This window comes from Cavia porcellus, unplaced genomic scaffold (genome assembly GCF_034190915.1).
Source record: "Cavia porcellus strain 051 isolate PalLab524CR breed Dunkin Hartley unplaced genomic scaffold, mCavPor4.1 scaffold_22, whole genome shotgun sequence".
Classification (NCBI taxonomy): Eukaryota; Metazoa; Chordata; class Mammalia; order Rodentia; family Caviidae; genus Cavia; species Cavia porcellus.
The window spans coordinates 65,849,580-65,867,170 of NW_026947505.1; the positions used below are offsets into that span (position 1 = coordinate 65,849,580).

The 17,591-nt window shown below is 32.8% G+C and overlaps 1 protein-coding gene and 1 pseudogene across 1 annotated transcript; one reads left to right on the forward strand and one right to left on the reverse strand.

The window, feature by feature from the left end:
- The first annotated feature begins 444 nt into the window (after positions 1 to 444).
- LOC100716714 (olfactory receptor 5D18-like) lies at positions 445 to 1,356 on the forward strand (annotated as a pseudogene).
- Positions 1,357 to 11,763: 10,407 nt separating this feature from the next.
- LOC100716984 (olfactory receptor 5D18-like) lies at positions 11,764 to 12,705 on the reverse strand. The gene has a single exon (XM_003467449.1). The coding sequence runs from the start codon at positions 12,703 to 12,705 to the stop codon at positions 11,764 to 11,766; it is 942 nt and encodes a 313-aa protein (XP_003467497.1).
- Between the last annotated feature and the right edge of the window lie 4,886 nt (positions 12,706 to 17,591).

Genomic DNA, 17,591 nt, shown 5'->3' on the forward strand with positions numbered 1-17,591 from the left:
AATTTATAAAAGATAGTTTCAGAAGTTCTGATTTTTCATTACTTATTGCAGAGGTAAAAAATAATTTATCATATTAAGCTTATTTGAAAAATTTACAATGTACAAACACAGCTGAAAATTCTCTGAAGATTTCATTCAAACACACAGAAGAGCATCTATGTACTGTACTTACACATCAATTGAATGTCCTTGCAAATGTTAAATATTACAATTGAGAAACCATGATTTAATTTAATAATTTCATTTTTCTTAAAATATTGAAATATTGTCATATTTTTGCAATCATGAAGATGTAGCTAATCTGAAAAGCTAAACATCAAGATTCTGAAAAAAGTGTATTTTTCTATTCTCCAGTCTCTATGATGAAAAAAATCTTTATTTTATCACTATGCTATAACTACTTCGTTTTTAGGGCTATCTTTTATATTCTGACAAACAGAAACAATGCTACTATCAGATAGAAATAAAAGTGGGATCACCTTCATCCTCTTGGGCTTCTCAGATTATCCCAAAATCCAAGTTCCACTCTTCATGACTTCTCTGCTCATCTACAGTGTGATTGTGGTAGGAAATATTGGGATGATGGTCATAATCAGAAGTAACCCGAAACTGCACACCTCCATGTAGTTTTTCCTCAGCCACCTCTCATTTGTAGATTTCTGCTATTCCTCCATCATCACCAAGAGGCTGGTGAACCTGGTCGTAAAAGATAGAACGATCTCTTTTTAGGGTGTATAGTACAATTCTTTTCCTTTTACACATTTGTGGTTACTGAGTGCTTTTTGTTAGCAGTGATGGCATATGACCATTTCATGGCCATCTGTATCCCCTCTCTACACAGTTGCCATGTCCCAGAAGCTCTGTGCCATCCTGGTGCTGGGGTCATATTCAAGCTTGTTCCTTGATACTGCCATGCTCTGCACTGCAATTATCATTTCATGGTTGCAACATCATCAATCACTTCTCACTGCTCTCCCTCTCTTGCTCTGACACACACATCAACCACTTGCTGTTTTTCATTTTGCCATTTTTAATGAAGTCAGCATGCTCCTCATCATCCTCTTGTCTTATGATTTCATTGCTGTTACCATCCTCAAGATGCCTTCAGCCAGCGGGCGCCGCAAGGCTTTCTCCACCTGTGTCTCCCACATGACAGCCATCACCATCTTGGATAGCACCATCCTGTTCCTCTACTGTGTGCCCAACTCCAAGAAGTCCAGGCACACAGGCAAAGTGGCCTCTGTGTTTTACACAGTGGTGATCCCCACGCTGAACCCCCTGATCTGCAGTCTGAGAAATAAGGATGTGAAGGACAAAGTCCAAAAAATCATGGACACAAAAATGTTTTCTAGTTGAGAATGATGGCTTCCTGGAGATTTTTTGTAATACAAAAATTTTCACATAAAGTTATTTTAAGTGTGGCATTAAAATTAATAGAGCTAATATCATACAACTGCAAAGAAATGGATTTTACTTCCATATATTTCATCTACAATTCTGAAATACTCTGACAGATCCCACAAACTGTGATAATTAAAAGATAACCTCTTTGCATATCACATGATTTGTCTTCGGTAACTCAATAAATATTATTTCTATCAATCTTTTACATAAAGTGTAAGTAGACTGAACTCTGTATCCTATGGAATGACTATTGTAAGAGGCAGAAAATAATAAATAACATTGAAAGTTTAAGAGAAATGATTTTGAAAAATCATTGAGGTATAACATGAACCGATCCAAGGAGCAAAGAATAATCAGAGTTTATTCAGAGGTACATTCCAGTGTGGAAGCAGACTTATTCAGAAGAAAATTGCAAAAATAAAATCAAACAGATAAAACTGTAATACAGACTCTAGTTAAACAAATATTTTATTGACCAAAGTGATATAAGTCTTATGTTTATGTGTGTTTGCATATGTGTGCATATCCATCATGTGTATAAAAGACACTTGAAACTTGAATAAAATGTGTTTTACATCCTGAAATGTTTTTAAAGCATCTTTTCTATGGCATAGTGGTAATCAGTAATGGATTGAAGTAAAGACTTGGAAATGGTACATTGAAAACAAGCAAATATTTTGTGCTGAAACAGGATTAATAGGTACCTGCTTAAAATGTGCTATGAGAATAAACTTTATTCCCAGTCTTCATATACTTTTTAAGACATGAGAGTTAAAATAAACTGAACCTTTCACCACAGAAATTTCATTTGCCATACTAAATGTGTTTGCAATTACTTTAATTGTTGAACTCTAACTACCTGCATAAGCATCTTCAAAATAAAATGAAGCCATGATTCAACCCACGTAAGAATGTGAATTAAAAATATCAGTCATTTCACCTTACTGTCTCAGGTTGTTTGGCAAAGTGCTATCATCTTTTTCTTCCCTTTACTCAATACCTCTTGGTATAATCCCAAATATTTACCTATATAGAGGAAGAAATAAAGCTCTATGTACTTTAGTAAGAATTAGAAAAAAATGTGGTACAGATTCCTATAAATTCAATAAGATTATTTGGCATTATAAAATTATTTCAGAATTTTGATTAACATAAATGTTAATTTTCTATACATTATTATATGTAGAATCATTGAAATAATTATTACATGTAAATAATTTAAAATGAAACAGTATTGTAGATGGATATTGGGTATTGACTGCTATGTGAATAGCAAAACAAGTTAGAACTGCCACATGGCCATAATATCAGCATTGACCTCTGTAGCTGTTTTAATTACGGCTAAAATTCATAATCCTATAACATATTTTTCAACTGATATGTAAAACATCTGCAATGTGTTTAAATGCAGTCATTAATGCCTTCATGGGCTATTTATTTATCTCTGATACATGACAAATTTTTTTATCAAATAAGTAAAACAAGATACGTTTCAGATTGAAAATGTTATAGAAGTAGATCTCATAAGAAAGAAAAAAATTCTCTAAGAACTGAGAATTGGCGCAAAAGTATACTATATTTTCATAAATGTTAAACTAGTCAGGGTCCCATGAGGAAGACAAATCCAACCAAAATTCAAAATAAGGAGTTATAGATAGAAGGAGCCTAAAAGCAAGAACAAAATACCACATGTTAATTTAAGGAAGACTAACTGCAGGAAGTACCAATTACTCTTGATATTAGGGAATAACAAGGAAGTGATACTGCGTTTCTTGGTCCCTTTCACTTCTGCAGAAGCTCTGTCTTCCCTGTTCCCTATGATGTAACTTTGTTTTTCTTTTCAATATATTTCCATTTTAGTTTTTTCAGAGAATAGAAATCAGGTGATAGTTAAGCTTGTGTGTTCACTTTGTTTCACTTAACATTATGGCCTCACAGTGAATCTGATATTTGCAAATCACACGTTTATCTTTCTGCATGGCAGAGCTCATTATAGAAAAACCTTTAAAAATATTTTGCTCTATTGGAGTTGTAAAATGCATTACTATTATTAATTATATGTGCTCCTCCTCATACACAACAGGCATACTTTTTCTTATCTAACCGTAACTTTTCACACATTTGTCAGATATTGGAGCTCTTTATATTCCCAATTTTGGTTGTCCTCAACTTCCAGAACATCAGTTTATTTATTTATTTTTTGCTTTCTAAATATGAGTTATATGCTGTTTTACTGAATTTTTGTGCTGGGTGTTTTTACTTAGGATCTCAACCCCAGCTCCTCCAACCAAGCTCACCTCACCACTTGATGAAGTTTGTGTCTGTGAATCCAGGCACCTCCCCAGAAGTTGCTTAATCCAGTAAAATTGATGATCAAGCTAAACCAGAACATTTTCTTGAGTTCTTTGCATGTCGTAGATGTTAGTTCTGTCTGAAGAGTAGCTGACAAAACTCTTTTCCATTCTGTGGATAGTCTCTTCAGTCTACTGATTGTTTAACTGTGAACCTCTTTAGCCTGGTACAAGCCTATTTGTGAATTCATGCAGTTAATTATTGTGCAGTTGAAGTTCTGTATTTTCTTATGCTTATGTCTTTGACTCTTTTACCTACTTTATCTTCCTGTAAGTCTGATATTTCTGTTTTAATATTTAGAACTTTGATAAGTTTTTTATTTTGATTTAATACAGTGAAAGTGTGAGACATGAATGCAGTTTCAATCTTCTGCAAACAGATAACCTTTTTTTTTCAGCAGCTTTTGTTGAATAAGCTATCATTCTTTCAACATATGCTTTTGGTTCCATTGTGAAAATTACATATATCTAGGGATGTTTTTGCACTTTATGTTCCATTGATTCATGTATCTGCTTTTGTTTTCCAGTACAATGGTGCTTTAATCATATTTGCTTTGTATTATAGCTTCAGTTCTCAGAATTGGAAGGTCCCCTGCTTTGTTCTTGTTGCCCAAAGTTGCTGTTGCTATTTTGAGTCATTTCTAGTGGTATCTAAATTTGAGGATCATTTTCTTTATTTATAGAATGTATGATTTGGAATAGTTTGACTGGGACTACATTGAATCTGTGGAACAGTTTTGGGAGTATGGCCACTTTGATAATTATATTTTTGCTGTGTGACAGCAGGGAACATCTTTCTACATTCTGGTGTCTTGTTAGTGCCCTTTTTCAGAATAATGTAGTTTGCTTTGTACACGTTTATAATTTCCTCTGTTAAATAATATCTATGTATTTCAGATTTATTTAAACTACTGTAAATTGTATTGTTTTCATAATTTATTTCTCATTGAGTTAATTACTGATGTGAACTAGTGCTAGTGATTTTTCTATGTTGGTCTTTATTTCTGTTATGTTACTGAGTTGGTATTTAATTATAATAGATTTTGATGGAGTTCCTCAGGCCTTCTATGAACAGTGTCCTACATTTGCAAATGAAAATTTGAGCCCTTAATTTCCTGCATCTAACCTTTTTATTTCGTGAATCTAGAAAAGAAGGCAGGGGAGGAGATTGAAAAATGGAAACATGTAACCACTCCCCAGGATGACTATAAATGCATGTCCTGAAAATACATACCAATAAAACGAAATATAGTTAAAAGATCAACCGGCACAAAAATGATAAAGAAAGATGCATAAGACAGAGTGAAATGAAAATACAGCATCTGGTGGTGTAACAGGAAAATCATTACTATTACTCTTCCATAGTTTCTAAAACAATACAGAAATTCAGTGCAATTCCAATAAAAATCAGTGATTCACTATCCATTATATAAAGCTAAAAAGAAGTGTTTTGAATGTTTTAATCACAAATGTTTTTAATATGTAAAAAACTAACTGTACCTAAACTGACGTCAACATTACATGATTATGTGAGCATTAAAACCTTATCTTTCACCATTAATATTAGCAATATTTTTGCATGTATCACTTAAAATAAGTGCAATATGAATAAAATGTTTACTTTAAAAACTTTAAAGTTTGCCTTGCAAGCAGGCATTCATGAGTTTGATCCCCTGTACTGATAAAGAAAAAGACAAAAAAAAAACTTTGATGTTGATAAGGGACCAAGTGCCTTTAGAACTGATGATGCTCTTTAGATACATTAAAGATATGATAAAAAATAAAACTAGTATTTGCAGTGAAATACATACTATTGAAATATGAAAATATTAAAAATTAATTTTGTGCCAGTTATAGTCAGATGACTACAATCAAATTGCACTAACATTTTAAATAACAAAGAATAATCATATTATGAATTTCACTTAATCCACAACACCAAACTATCAAAATAGTTGCTAGATATTTCAAAAGAAATATGATGAAAGAAATGAAAATATGAATACAAAAATTAGATTATGATATTTTATGGGAGAAGTGGAGTTAAGAATAATTAGACATCCGGAAAGCTAGTATCATGCTAATACCAAAACCAAAGAAAGACCCAACCAAAAAAGATTTCTGCAGACCAATATCTCTAATGAATATAGATGCAAAAATCTCAAAAACATATTGGCAAACAGCATGCAGCAAATCATCAAGATTATACACCACGACCAAGTAGGATTCATTTCTGCAATGCTAGAATGGTTCAACATATGCAAATCAATTAATATAATTGACCATGCCAATAGAGCCAAAAATAAGAATCACCTGTTCATTTCTATCGATGCAGTGACAGGTCCAACACTTATTCATGATAAGGAACTTACAGAAAATTGGAAGAGATGATCTTTACCTTAATATGATAAAACACATCTATGACAGACTAACAACCAGTATCATATTAAACATCCAAAAACTGAAAACATTTACCCTAAAATCAGGCAAAACAAGGATGTCCATTATCACTACTCCTTTTCAATACAGTGCTAGAAATACTAGCCAGAGCATTTAGACAAGAGAGAGAAGTGAAAGGAGTAAGAATAGGAAAAGAATAAGTTAAAATATCATTATTTGTAGAGGACATGACAGTCTATATAGAAGACTTCCAAAATTCCACTGAAAGACTCCTAGCTATAATAAATACATTCAGTAATGTAACTGGATACAAAGCCATCACTCAAAATTCAAAAGTATTCCTATACACAGACAACAAAATCACTGAAAGAGAAACAAGAGAAGCCACACACTTCAAAATAGCACCCAAAAAATGAAAAACTTTGAAATCAATCTAACAAAAGAAGTCAAAGATCTATTCGGGGAAAATTATAATGCCCTGAAAAAGAAATCGAAAAGAATCCAAATTAAAACCAAACTGAGATTCCATCTAATTCCAGAAAGAATGGCCAAGTGAAGAAAACTACCAACAACAAATGCTGGAGAGGCTGCAGCAAAAAAGTAACAGTTCTGCACCATTGGCAGGCGTGCAGACTGGTGCAACCGCAGTGGAGATCAGTCTTGAGGTTTCTCAAAATGCTAGCATTGGAAGTCCCTTTGACCCAGCTGTTACACTTCTGAGCATATTCCCAGAAATATTGAAAACATCACATCACAGTGATATATGAGCACCCATGTTTATAACAGCACAATTTGTAATAGCCAGATCTTGGAATCAACCTAAATTTCCATAAACTGAAGAATGGGAAAAAAAAGATGTGGTACTTATCAGCTACAAACAATGGTCACATTAAGATATTTGTATATAAGTGGATACAACTTGAGACCACACTCATAAATTAAATAAATCAAACTCACATGTGTAAACGCTGTATTATTTCCTTGGTGTAAGAAATGGTAAGAGTACATAAGATACAAAACCCTCCATAAACAGAGTAAAAGGAAAAGTATCTGTTCAAAAGGAAAAAATAACAATATCTCTAGGGAAAGGAGGAAAAAGAAAAAGGAAGAGAAAAAAATACATCTAAAGTTTTATAAACATACTTAGAATAGCTAAGATGATTGTGCTATAAATTCCATAAGTTTTTGGAACAAAACAGTTAACATTCATAAGATTGAAACAATTTTGCATATTAGTGTCTGGTAGTCTGAGGAACTCTTGAAGATCATTATGTATAAAAACAGCCCTAGTTATGCTCTTACCACCTTATTTTGAAGGCCTATATCATCATTGTTTTGGGCCCTTTGTTATGGTTATTTATTTGTCTTTTTTGTTTCATGTTCTTCTAGTAATCTGTTTTGTTTTGCTTTGCTTTTCCCTCTAATACAGAAAAGATAGTTATACCTGTAGAGGCTTATACTTGCATAGAACTTATCTTAAACTGTTTACGAGAATCAATTATAGTACATGTAATGAAATGAACAGCTACTTTGAAGAAAAAGAGATATTATGGTTTCCATTTCTGATTTCCTATCATTATGCTGTGAAAAACAGCACTGCTTCCTTTTTTGGTTCTTTTCTTTTTGTGTTTTTTTAATATATTTTTCATTTTATTTAAAGAGGAAAAAAACAGAAAAAAAGCTAGTAATAATACAGAACTTCAAATGCTTTTATATTTGTTTTGCATGGTTTTAGTCTGTTTTGTATTATTTAATTTCAACATACATGAAGGTATGGCAGCCATTTTGAAGAGAACTAGAGACATTATGGCAGCCATTGTTGATTTTCCCATTGTCTGTTCTGAAGGCCTATAATGCCTTCATCACTCTGTTCTGATCAGCTTTGTTCTATTATGTTTTGTATGAATTCATTGTGTGTGAAGATATGGAGAACTATTTAGAGGAAAACAAGAGACATTATGGTAGCCACTGTAGACCTGTTGTCTTGCTGTGAAATCTGTGTCACTTTCATTGTGTGCTTCTTATCTGCTTTGTTCTGTTTAGTTTTACTTTCCTTAAAATAAAAGCAAGAATATTTCAACACAAAGAAAGTTGTAATGAAAGTTATTTAAAATCTTCTCAAGTATGTATTTTAAGTGTATTGAGTCACAAAAATTATATTCTTTGTTATTTAAATCTATGATGAAATATTTTATATATATACTTTGAAATATATACTTTCATTATTAATTGAGAAAACCACGTCCATAAAAATATAAATAACTTCAACATGAGTCATGTATTACATTAAATCAATAGAATTTACAATAATCTGAAGTACAAGAAATGCCCCAGGGAAACGTATAAGATCGTATGAGATGGCTTAATCAAATGTAATTGAAGTTGTAAGTGGTTACCAGAATCATGTTAAAACTATTTCCATAACTATACATGACACTGATATGTGTAGAACTTGGATTACAAAAATAACACTTAAACAGGTTTAGTCATTTATTTCACAAAAATCAACATCTTTTCCCCAAATATGATAGAAATGAATGAAAATTTTGTATTAAGGGAGATTATACAGTCTAGGTATTTAATAGGATACGAGCTCTTGCAATTTCAATGAAAATGGAACATTAAGCAGAGGCCATATATATTGTAAATGAGAAAATTATGATTACCCAAAGAAACATTTGATGCAACATAAAAACACTTCCTCTTCAGAAATTTAATATCTAAATACTCTTTCTTACTTTTTTATGTTTATTCTTTGTGGGTTTTTTGTTTCTTTTTTTGTTTGGGCTTTTGAGATAGAGTCTTACTTTATATTTCAAGCTGAACTTGAGCTCATCTTTTCGCTCAGGCTGCCCTCAAATTTTAGGGACTCCTCCTGCCTCAGTCTCCTGAGTGCTGGGATTAAAAATGTAGATCACTGTGCCCTGCACTTATTTCATCTTTCTCTAATTATTATTGAGTTGATTCCTTATGTAATAATAGATATGAAATAAACATTATAAAACAATCAAAAGTTCAAAATAGCATGACCATAGCTATTGAGTACCAAAACACCTTCAGAGGCTTCAGGTCTCCCATCTAGCAATATGGTATAAAGTTTAAGACAAAGAGAAAATTTTGGAGATGAGGAGCTGTGGAATAGCCAATGTTCTCAGTGGAACAGAAAGACAAGAATTTAAAAGCTCAGAGATTTATTGGTATCAATCAGGGCAGTGAGTTGGGGTCACAGCAGAGCTCTAGGGAAGAGAACTTTGCAGGCATTGTAGGCTGGAAGGAGAAATAGTAATTTTTACCAGGTACAAAGATTCTCTATCAGTGTAACAGAAAACTTGTATGCAAAGGTGGCAGCTTCACTTCCAGGAAGGTGTAATTCTTTCTGAGTTCCAAGGCCTCAGTTGAGTTGTTACTGTGTGTCTTATCCCGGGAATCTTAGAGACTCCTGCTTGAGACTGGCAGCCATCAGTAGGGGGATGATTTTCACTTGTATACTGTACTGAGATGTGGTGGTGTTTGGGCCAGACTTGATCACATTCTTTTAGGCAATTAAGGGAACATCTGGTTCAATACAGCCAGCTCTGCATTTCTCATTGAACAGGGTTAAAGAAGGTCAGAGAAAGATCAAGGCAAGGGCTTCATGTTTCAGGTGGGCACCACTTGGTGATCTCCCACAGCTGAGCCCTGATAGCATTGTGTCAAGTTACCTTATTTCTCTCATAACAAAGTGCAGGAAAATTTATTTTTCGTACTGCACTGATTGTTTGAAATTTTATATGGATATGATGGGTAAATGGAAGAACAAATCTGTATAAAGTGTCTCAGTTGAAATGAGTTACTAAGAAAAATATCTGTTAGTTCTATTGATGAAAAATGGGGAATGGTGTGTGGCCTACATTTATTTCAAACAATTTTCAGAAGCTATTATTTTTCCATTAAAAAGAAAATCCCAAATTTTTTTTTGTATAGTAAACTGAGGGTTCAAGATATTCTCAAAATCAGAAAACAGTTTATTAAAGATTGATAACATTTAGGATAATTTCACAGAAATAATAATAGTATAGAATGAAAACTAACTGGGAAGATAACTCTCTCTCTCATATATATATATATATATATATATATATATATATATATATATCTGTCAGTTCTGTGGCTGTGGTGGATTAACTAATGGTCAGCTAGCTGAATTGAATCCACATAGTGCTGGGTGTGGAAGGCCCACCTGAGAGCTGCTTCCAACAGCGTAAGAGGAGGAGAGCTAGGGGCAGGGGTGAGTGCATGCTTGCTGGTTTTCCTCATACAGACTTGGCTGTTTTCAGAGGAGCTCCGGTCCTTGCTGTAACTATGATGGTTATTTGGAGGAAGAGCTGATCCTTACCTTGAGGGTTGCTTCTTGGCTTCAGTGCAGATACCTCAGTCTGCTGGCACAGATTCTTTGTCCTGCTGGTGCAGACTTTCTTGCTTTCACTGCTGACCTTTGGGACTTCCCAGTGCAGATCCTTGATACAGACTTGCATGGCACATTTTTCTGGATTCTATGTCTCTAGTTTGACTCTTGGGGGACAATGCTGTGGACTCTAGATCTCCAGCTGTAATCATGCAAGATATTACCATGGGATCCAGGTCCTCAACTGGATTCTTTGAATCTCTAGTGTATGGAAAATTTCCGGTACTCTTTTGCATTTGACTCTTTGGGTGAATATTATAAAATAATCCTATCAATTATGTGTCCTGTATTGCATCATTTCCTCTGTAATCCTTGCTACAACTACAACAATGACTTTTGTGAATTCTGTCATAGTTCATAATATTGTCACACTAAAGGTACAGCTGAAAAAAATTAAAGTAGATCACGTGTTATTCACACTTTCATTCATTCTTAATCATTTGTGTACATTACACAAAATATTCCTACAAATCCATATGAAGTTATATGACATTAGCACACTGAAAGATTTATTGAATTATTACATCTGTGTTACATCACAATCTGTTTGATTTTGCTTTGAAGAAAATGCCTTCCTTTCTGAAATATATTTCTAATATCTCAGGCCCTTCTTTTTGTTATGTCTAAGTTTCATTAGGGATTATTTCTAGAGCATCCTTCAAAAGAAATTCTTTTCTGGAAATTTCACTTAAAATAAACAACTCTATGGTAATTACTTTCTACCTTGTGCAAAGGCCAGGTCTTTCATTGGCATTCTGTCAATGATGAATTTTGTATCATGGAAGTCAAGAATAATATCTGAGCCATACTCTTACACTTACAATAGATAATTCTGTTTTTGAAAGCTTAGTCAACTTTATGTATCTTGTACATAATAGAGAATTAATATTTATTTAATTATGCAAGATATGCCACATATTATATATGTTAATTATTAACTTCATACTCACATGATGAATTGCATTACCATTTGTTAAACAAAACCTGTAGATGAAGGATTAAAGATCAGAGAGATAACTGATGTGTTAAAGAATGAAGAAATATCCAACATTGAAAGCAAAATCTACTTCTGTTCCACTATAAAAATTATGTATCAATTTTAATGGGTTCCTTAAGATAACTTTTTTGAAAACCATCTGGGAAAAATTCAACTAAAACTCCTGCTTAATGAGACAATAATTTATTTTTCATAAACATGCAGACTGTGTCTTTTACATCCTTATTTCTCAGACTGTAGATCAGGGGGTTCAGCATGGGGATTACCATTGTGTAAAACACAGAGGCCACTTTGCCTGTGTGCCTGGAGTTCTTGGAGTTGGGAACACAGTAGAGGAACAGGATGGTGCCATAAAAGATGCTGATGGCCGTCAGGTGGGAGGCACAAGTGGAGAAAGCCTTGCGGCGCCCGCTGGCTGAATGCATCTTGAGAATGGTGACAACAATGAACAAATAAGACAAAAGAATAATGAGGAGTGTGCCCATTGCAGTAAATACGGAGATAAGGAACAACAGTAGCTGATTAATATAAGTGTCTGAGCAAGACAAAGAGAGCAGTGAGGAAATCTCACAGAAGAAGTGATCAATTATGTTGAAATTGTGAAATGACAGTTGCAAGGTGGAGCAGGTTAGTATCAAGGAGCAACCCACCCCCCATGAATATGACCCCACCACCAGCAGGGCACAGCGTTTCTGGGACATGGTGACTGTGTAGAGAAGAGGGTTACAGATGGCTACAAAGCGGTCATAGGCCATGGCTGCTAATAAAAAGACTTCTGTTACCACAAAGGAACAAAAGAAAAAGTATTGTGTTATGCATCCTGAAAATGAAATGCTCCTGTCCCTTGTCATTAGGTTCGCCAACATCTTAGGAGCAATGATGGAGGAGTAGCAGAAATCCACGAATGAGAGATGACTCAGGAAAAAATACATGGGGGTGTGCAGTTTGGGATTAATTTTGATTATGACCAGCATCCCAATATTCCCTACCACAGTGATGCTGTAGATGCCCATAAAAGTCAGGAAGAGTGGTACTTGCAGTTTTGGGTAATCTGAGAAGCCTGAGAGGGTGAACATGGCTCCACTTTTGTTTTTCTCTGGCACTAACATGGATTCTGTGTTTCAGAATTGGATAGTCCTGAAAATGAAAACAGGAGAGTGAGAACAAAAGATGTGTGCTTTCCTTTCCTTATAAAGTCTGGAGAAGGATGGAAATGTCTTTCAGTAATTATCTTGTTACTATAAAATGTACAAAACATGTCTCACATTTATAAATAACAGTCATTTATATTTCATAAGGATAATACAATTAATCGGCAACATTTTAAATGCACAAATACACTTTTTATTCTAATAGGAAATGAGTATTTTTTATTTTGTTAGTTATTTAGATAATACTCTCAGCCATCTATTATGAGTTCATTAAATATTGTCCTACAGGATTATCTCAGCTTATAATTCACAGAAAAAACCCCCAGCAATTTGAAATAGATTTTTAGATCATATTTTTATTTAGTGACATTAAATGTCAACTTTCATAGTTTATTAACATTACAATGGGCTTTAATCAGTATTTCTGTCAAAGCCAGTAAATCTGATACCACAACAGTTCTTAGTTGAAAGAGTAAGTTTTTCGACAGGGGGAGGTTTAAATATCAGTCTTTCCACATTGTCCAAAGAATTACAAAATCAGAGTGGATAACAAGCATTTTGTGTAGGAGTCTTCCTTATTCCAGATGTAACAAAATAGCAGCCAGATAAGCACTGACTTCTCCATTGACATGCATATCTAAACACATGTGTATGTTTAGAACACTTATCCTTAAATTCCTCATCATGCATTTTTTCATTATCAGATTCTGATACATTTTTTCTATATCTAGATACTTGCAAAGTTCCTTTAATAATTATTACATTTTCAGTTAATCAGCCAACTGCTAGCTTTAAGTCTGTGAGAAATAGTTCAATTGCATTATAAAGTTCCACAAATGTACTAGAATGCAATGTGAAGGTAAGAGATGGGAGAAAGGTATTTACCAAAATGTTCTCAGTCAGAAATCAACATATTTTCCAAAGGCTGGCATGAAAACATCCCTGAGTTACTCTGTAACACTCTAATTCTAAAAAGCAGTGATCTCTGTTACCAAGAGGCTTTCTGGATTGAAGTCAAAACCTATCTTACTTTTGCATCTTTAGACAAACTTCCCAATGCAGTTCTGATCTCTTCTATCCAGGAGTGACACCTGCATTTTTATATCTATATGTACAGCCTTAGAGTCAAGAACCTGACAGGTGACCTACTACTGCTCCATTCCCTTGAGATTACAAGACAAAGAATTAAAATTAATCACCATTACTTGATGCAATCTTTAAGAAAATTTTGCACATGCATTTTTAATTGACATGGTTTTTGTACAACTTTATGGAACTATTTGCCTCATATGTAATAAAGAATAATGATCAGCTTGTGATAATTGGTATACATGCTTACTTCATGTCTTTATATTGGGAAACCTTGAAACCATTTCTAGTAGGTGCTATGCGATAATCATTACTTATTGTCTCTCATAGACACCTTATACATAGAGAAAAATCCTTATACTTTATACTCTCTCTAATCCACTTTCATGCACCTTTTCCAGTCTCTGATTATCACCATTTCATTCTTCAGTACTGCAAGGCCAACATTTTTATTTTTACACATAATTGAAATCTGAGGCATTATTCTTTCAGTGCCTGGATTAAGCAATAAAGAAGTAAAAGATAACTTTAAAAGCTAGTCTAGAATTTTTATTTATTGTGAAATGTGGTTAGGTTTATAATTTAAAATCTCTGAGTTAATGAGAAACCCACATAAGTATGACATTTTTATATCTGATTCATTGTGACAAACTGAGAGATCAAATGGAAATTAACTATGAAGGCACAACAAAAATATGAGGCTGCCTCTCCTAATGTCATTATATAAATGCAAGATCCAAAATTAATTTGTTGAAAAATTTCTGATTGTTAACCCTAAGTATAGTTCTGAGTTATTGTTAACTTTTATAGAACTACCATGTTCAATGACAGTTAAAATTTTAGAAATTTATGGTATTTTTTATACAATGGAGTAATACTCAGCTATAAAGAAGGATCACATTGAGATATTTATAATTAAATGGGCACAGCTTGAGACCATACTCATAAGTGAAATAAATCAGACTCACATGTATAAATACCGAATAGTTTCCCTAGTGTAAGAAATGAAATTACATAAAAGTATGTGGTAATCATGATTCCCCATTATATTGGTTTGAAGCCTTATAATGTTTTCACTCATTAATTGGAATGATTTTATTATTTGTTGTTTGATTTTATTGTCTGTGATGGTATGAACAGCTATTTTGAAGAAAACAAGACATCATAATAGCTAGTGCTGATTTAATATCCTCTTGTTTTGAAGTCCCATCAAGCTATAATTTCTCTTAATGTACAATTCTCATTTTTGTCAGTCCTCGAGGGAGAAAAGATGTTCACATTTTTGCATTATAAATGTTCAGTTTTTATCTGAATAACCCAAGAATAATCTACTTCAGTACTTTGAACAAAGCTATAAAAACAATTGTTGACAGAATTCAGAGCATCCTTTAAGATTCACACTGGAACCTCAAAACAAGATGATACTAAATCAGCACTAGCTATTATGGTGTCTTGTATTCTTCCATCAAATTGTTGTTCTATTGTCTCCATTGCTTTTATCATGTTTTATCTTATTGGATTTTATTATATGTGATAGTATAAACAAAATTTTTATAGGCAAAGAGAAAACATAGAAACCATTGTTCGTTTTCGGTTAGCTGGTTCTAAATACCTTGTAATACTTTCATTCTCTTGAATGGTTTCACATTGTCTTGATATGTTTGATGCTATCGTATATGAAGTTATACTCAAATATTTCAAAGAAAGATACACTACGGTAACTACTATTAAGTCGGGTTATGTTGTGGTGAAACACTATGTTGCTTAAATTGTTCTCTTCTGATCTGTATTGTTATGCTGTTATGTCCTCTTTTATCTCAATATCCCCCCTTTTAAAATTATTTTTATTTTATTATTTTTTTAATTAAGGGAAATTTTTTAAAAAATTAGCAGGATATATTAATTTTTTGATTTCCTATTAACTCAATTTGAAGCCCTATATTGTTCTCACCATCTTGTTTTGACTGATTTTACTCTATTCTGTTTTGCTGGATGGAATCAAGTTTGAGGGTATAGGTAACTACTTTGAAGGCAATAAGATTCACTATGATGGCCATTCTGGTTTGACTATTAGCTTCTTTTGAAGTCCTGTAATGTCTCCACTGTTTCGGTTTTATTGGTTTTGTTCTGTACTGTTTTGTTCAATTTTATTATACCTCATGATATAGGCAATTTTTAAGGTAGCAAGGGGCATTATGGTAACTGTTGTTGATTACCTTGTATTCTGTTTTTACATCATGTACTATGTCCATCATTTTTTTGCCAAACTGTGCTTTGTTTTGTCATATTTGGTTTTATTCTCTTCCAAAAAAAAGTAATAAGAACTGTGGGAGTAATAAAACCCAAAATGTTTAAATATTATTGTAAAAAAGAGAGGAAAACAAAGTGCTCTAAAGGACAGAACTGCAAGTGTGTTTAGGCATGTAAGATAAATGACCATATTACTAAGTTTTTATTGGATCATTGAACACAATTGTTTGCTGTTTCACTGTTTGAATGACCACTTTGTATACTTAATTTTTAACTTTTCTAAGATGACAGTGTGTAATTTGTTAACTGGTGATTTCTTACTGTTTAATTTTTTTTGAAGTTCTGTAATACTTGTACCCTTTTACTGTTTTTTTGTTTGTTTTGTTTTGTTTTCTCTTCAAATAAAAAATAAATATTTTACTCACTGGTCACCACATGTTGACAATTAGTCTGACATTCATTGGTCAGTTTGTATCACGTCATGTACCTTAAGACAGATTCTATTTCCTGTACACACCATGTGCCTTATATTAGTACTCTTAATATTTTGTTCATGTTTGTTCCAGGTCATATTGAAAATCTACATACCAAAGTATTTAATTCAGCATGTATGGTATCCTTTAATAGACGTATTTTGGAAAGAGAATTTTTCCTTTGTATACTGCAAATACTTGAAAATATACAAATATAAGCATTTGTAGTACTTAAATTTTCACCTTTCCTTCTCTTGGATGTATTGTAGTTTCATTTTCTATATGGAATATTATAATTTAGTTTTTTATATTCATATTTTCATTTTTTGTTCATAATACTTTGCAGTAACAAGTCTTAATTTTTAGATTTTTGGTTTAAATTTAACTTACTGTGCAATAAGTTTATCACTCATAAAAGCAAACATCAAAGTAATAAAATCCAATTGAATAAAAATTGTAAATATTACTATAAATATACAAGATAAATAGGGGTTTGGATTTTTATTTAAATTAATTTGTATATTCATAATCAAATAACATTTAATACTAAAAGCCAAGAGGACTCAACATCAACACTAATTCAACATTTTCACTATGGCAACACTGAAAATGTCTTATCAAAATAATTGAAAGAGATTCTATCTGCAACTATGCTACAAAACTTTTACCACTCTACATTTCAAACTCTAGTCAACTCATTTGCTAACTTGCCATATTTATGTTTTATCAAAATTCTAAAATATATTAAAACTTAGACTGGTTGCATTTTACTTTAAAGTAGAAAACATTGAAATCATGTCTTTCACTAGTACTTGCCAGATAATGTACTAAACTGGAAACAATACTGTACAAAATTTCCACTGCTCTGTTTTCATGCCACTTTGTAGCTTTTCTGATCAAATAAATTTTTAACCTTTTGAATGTAAACTGCTTTTAACTTTCTTTATCGGACCAGGCTGGTCTGATGGCAGTGGGTTATCAGAACTTATTAACATTAGTGTCACTAAAGTTGGTATACCACCACCACCCCCC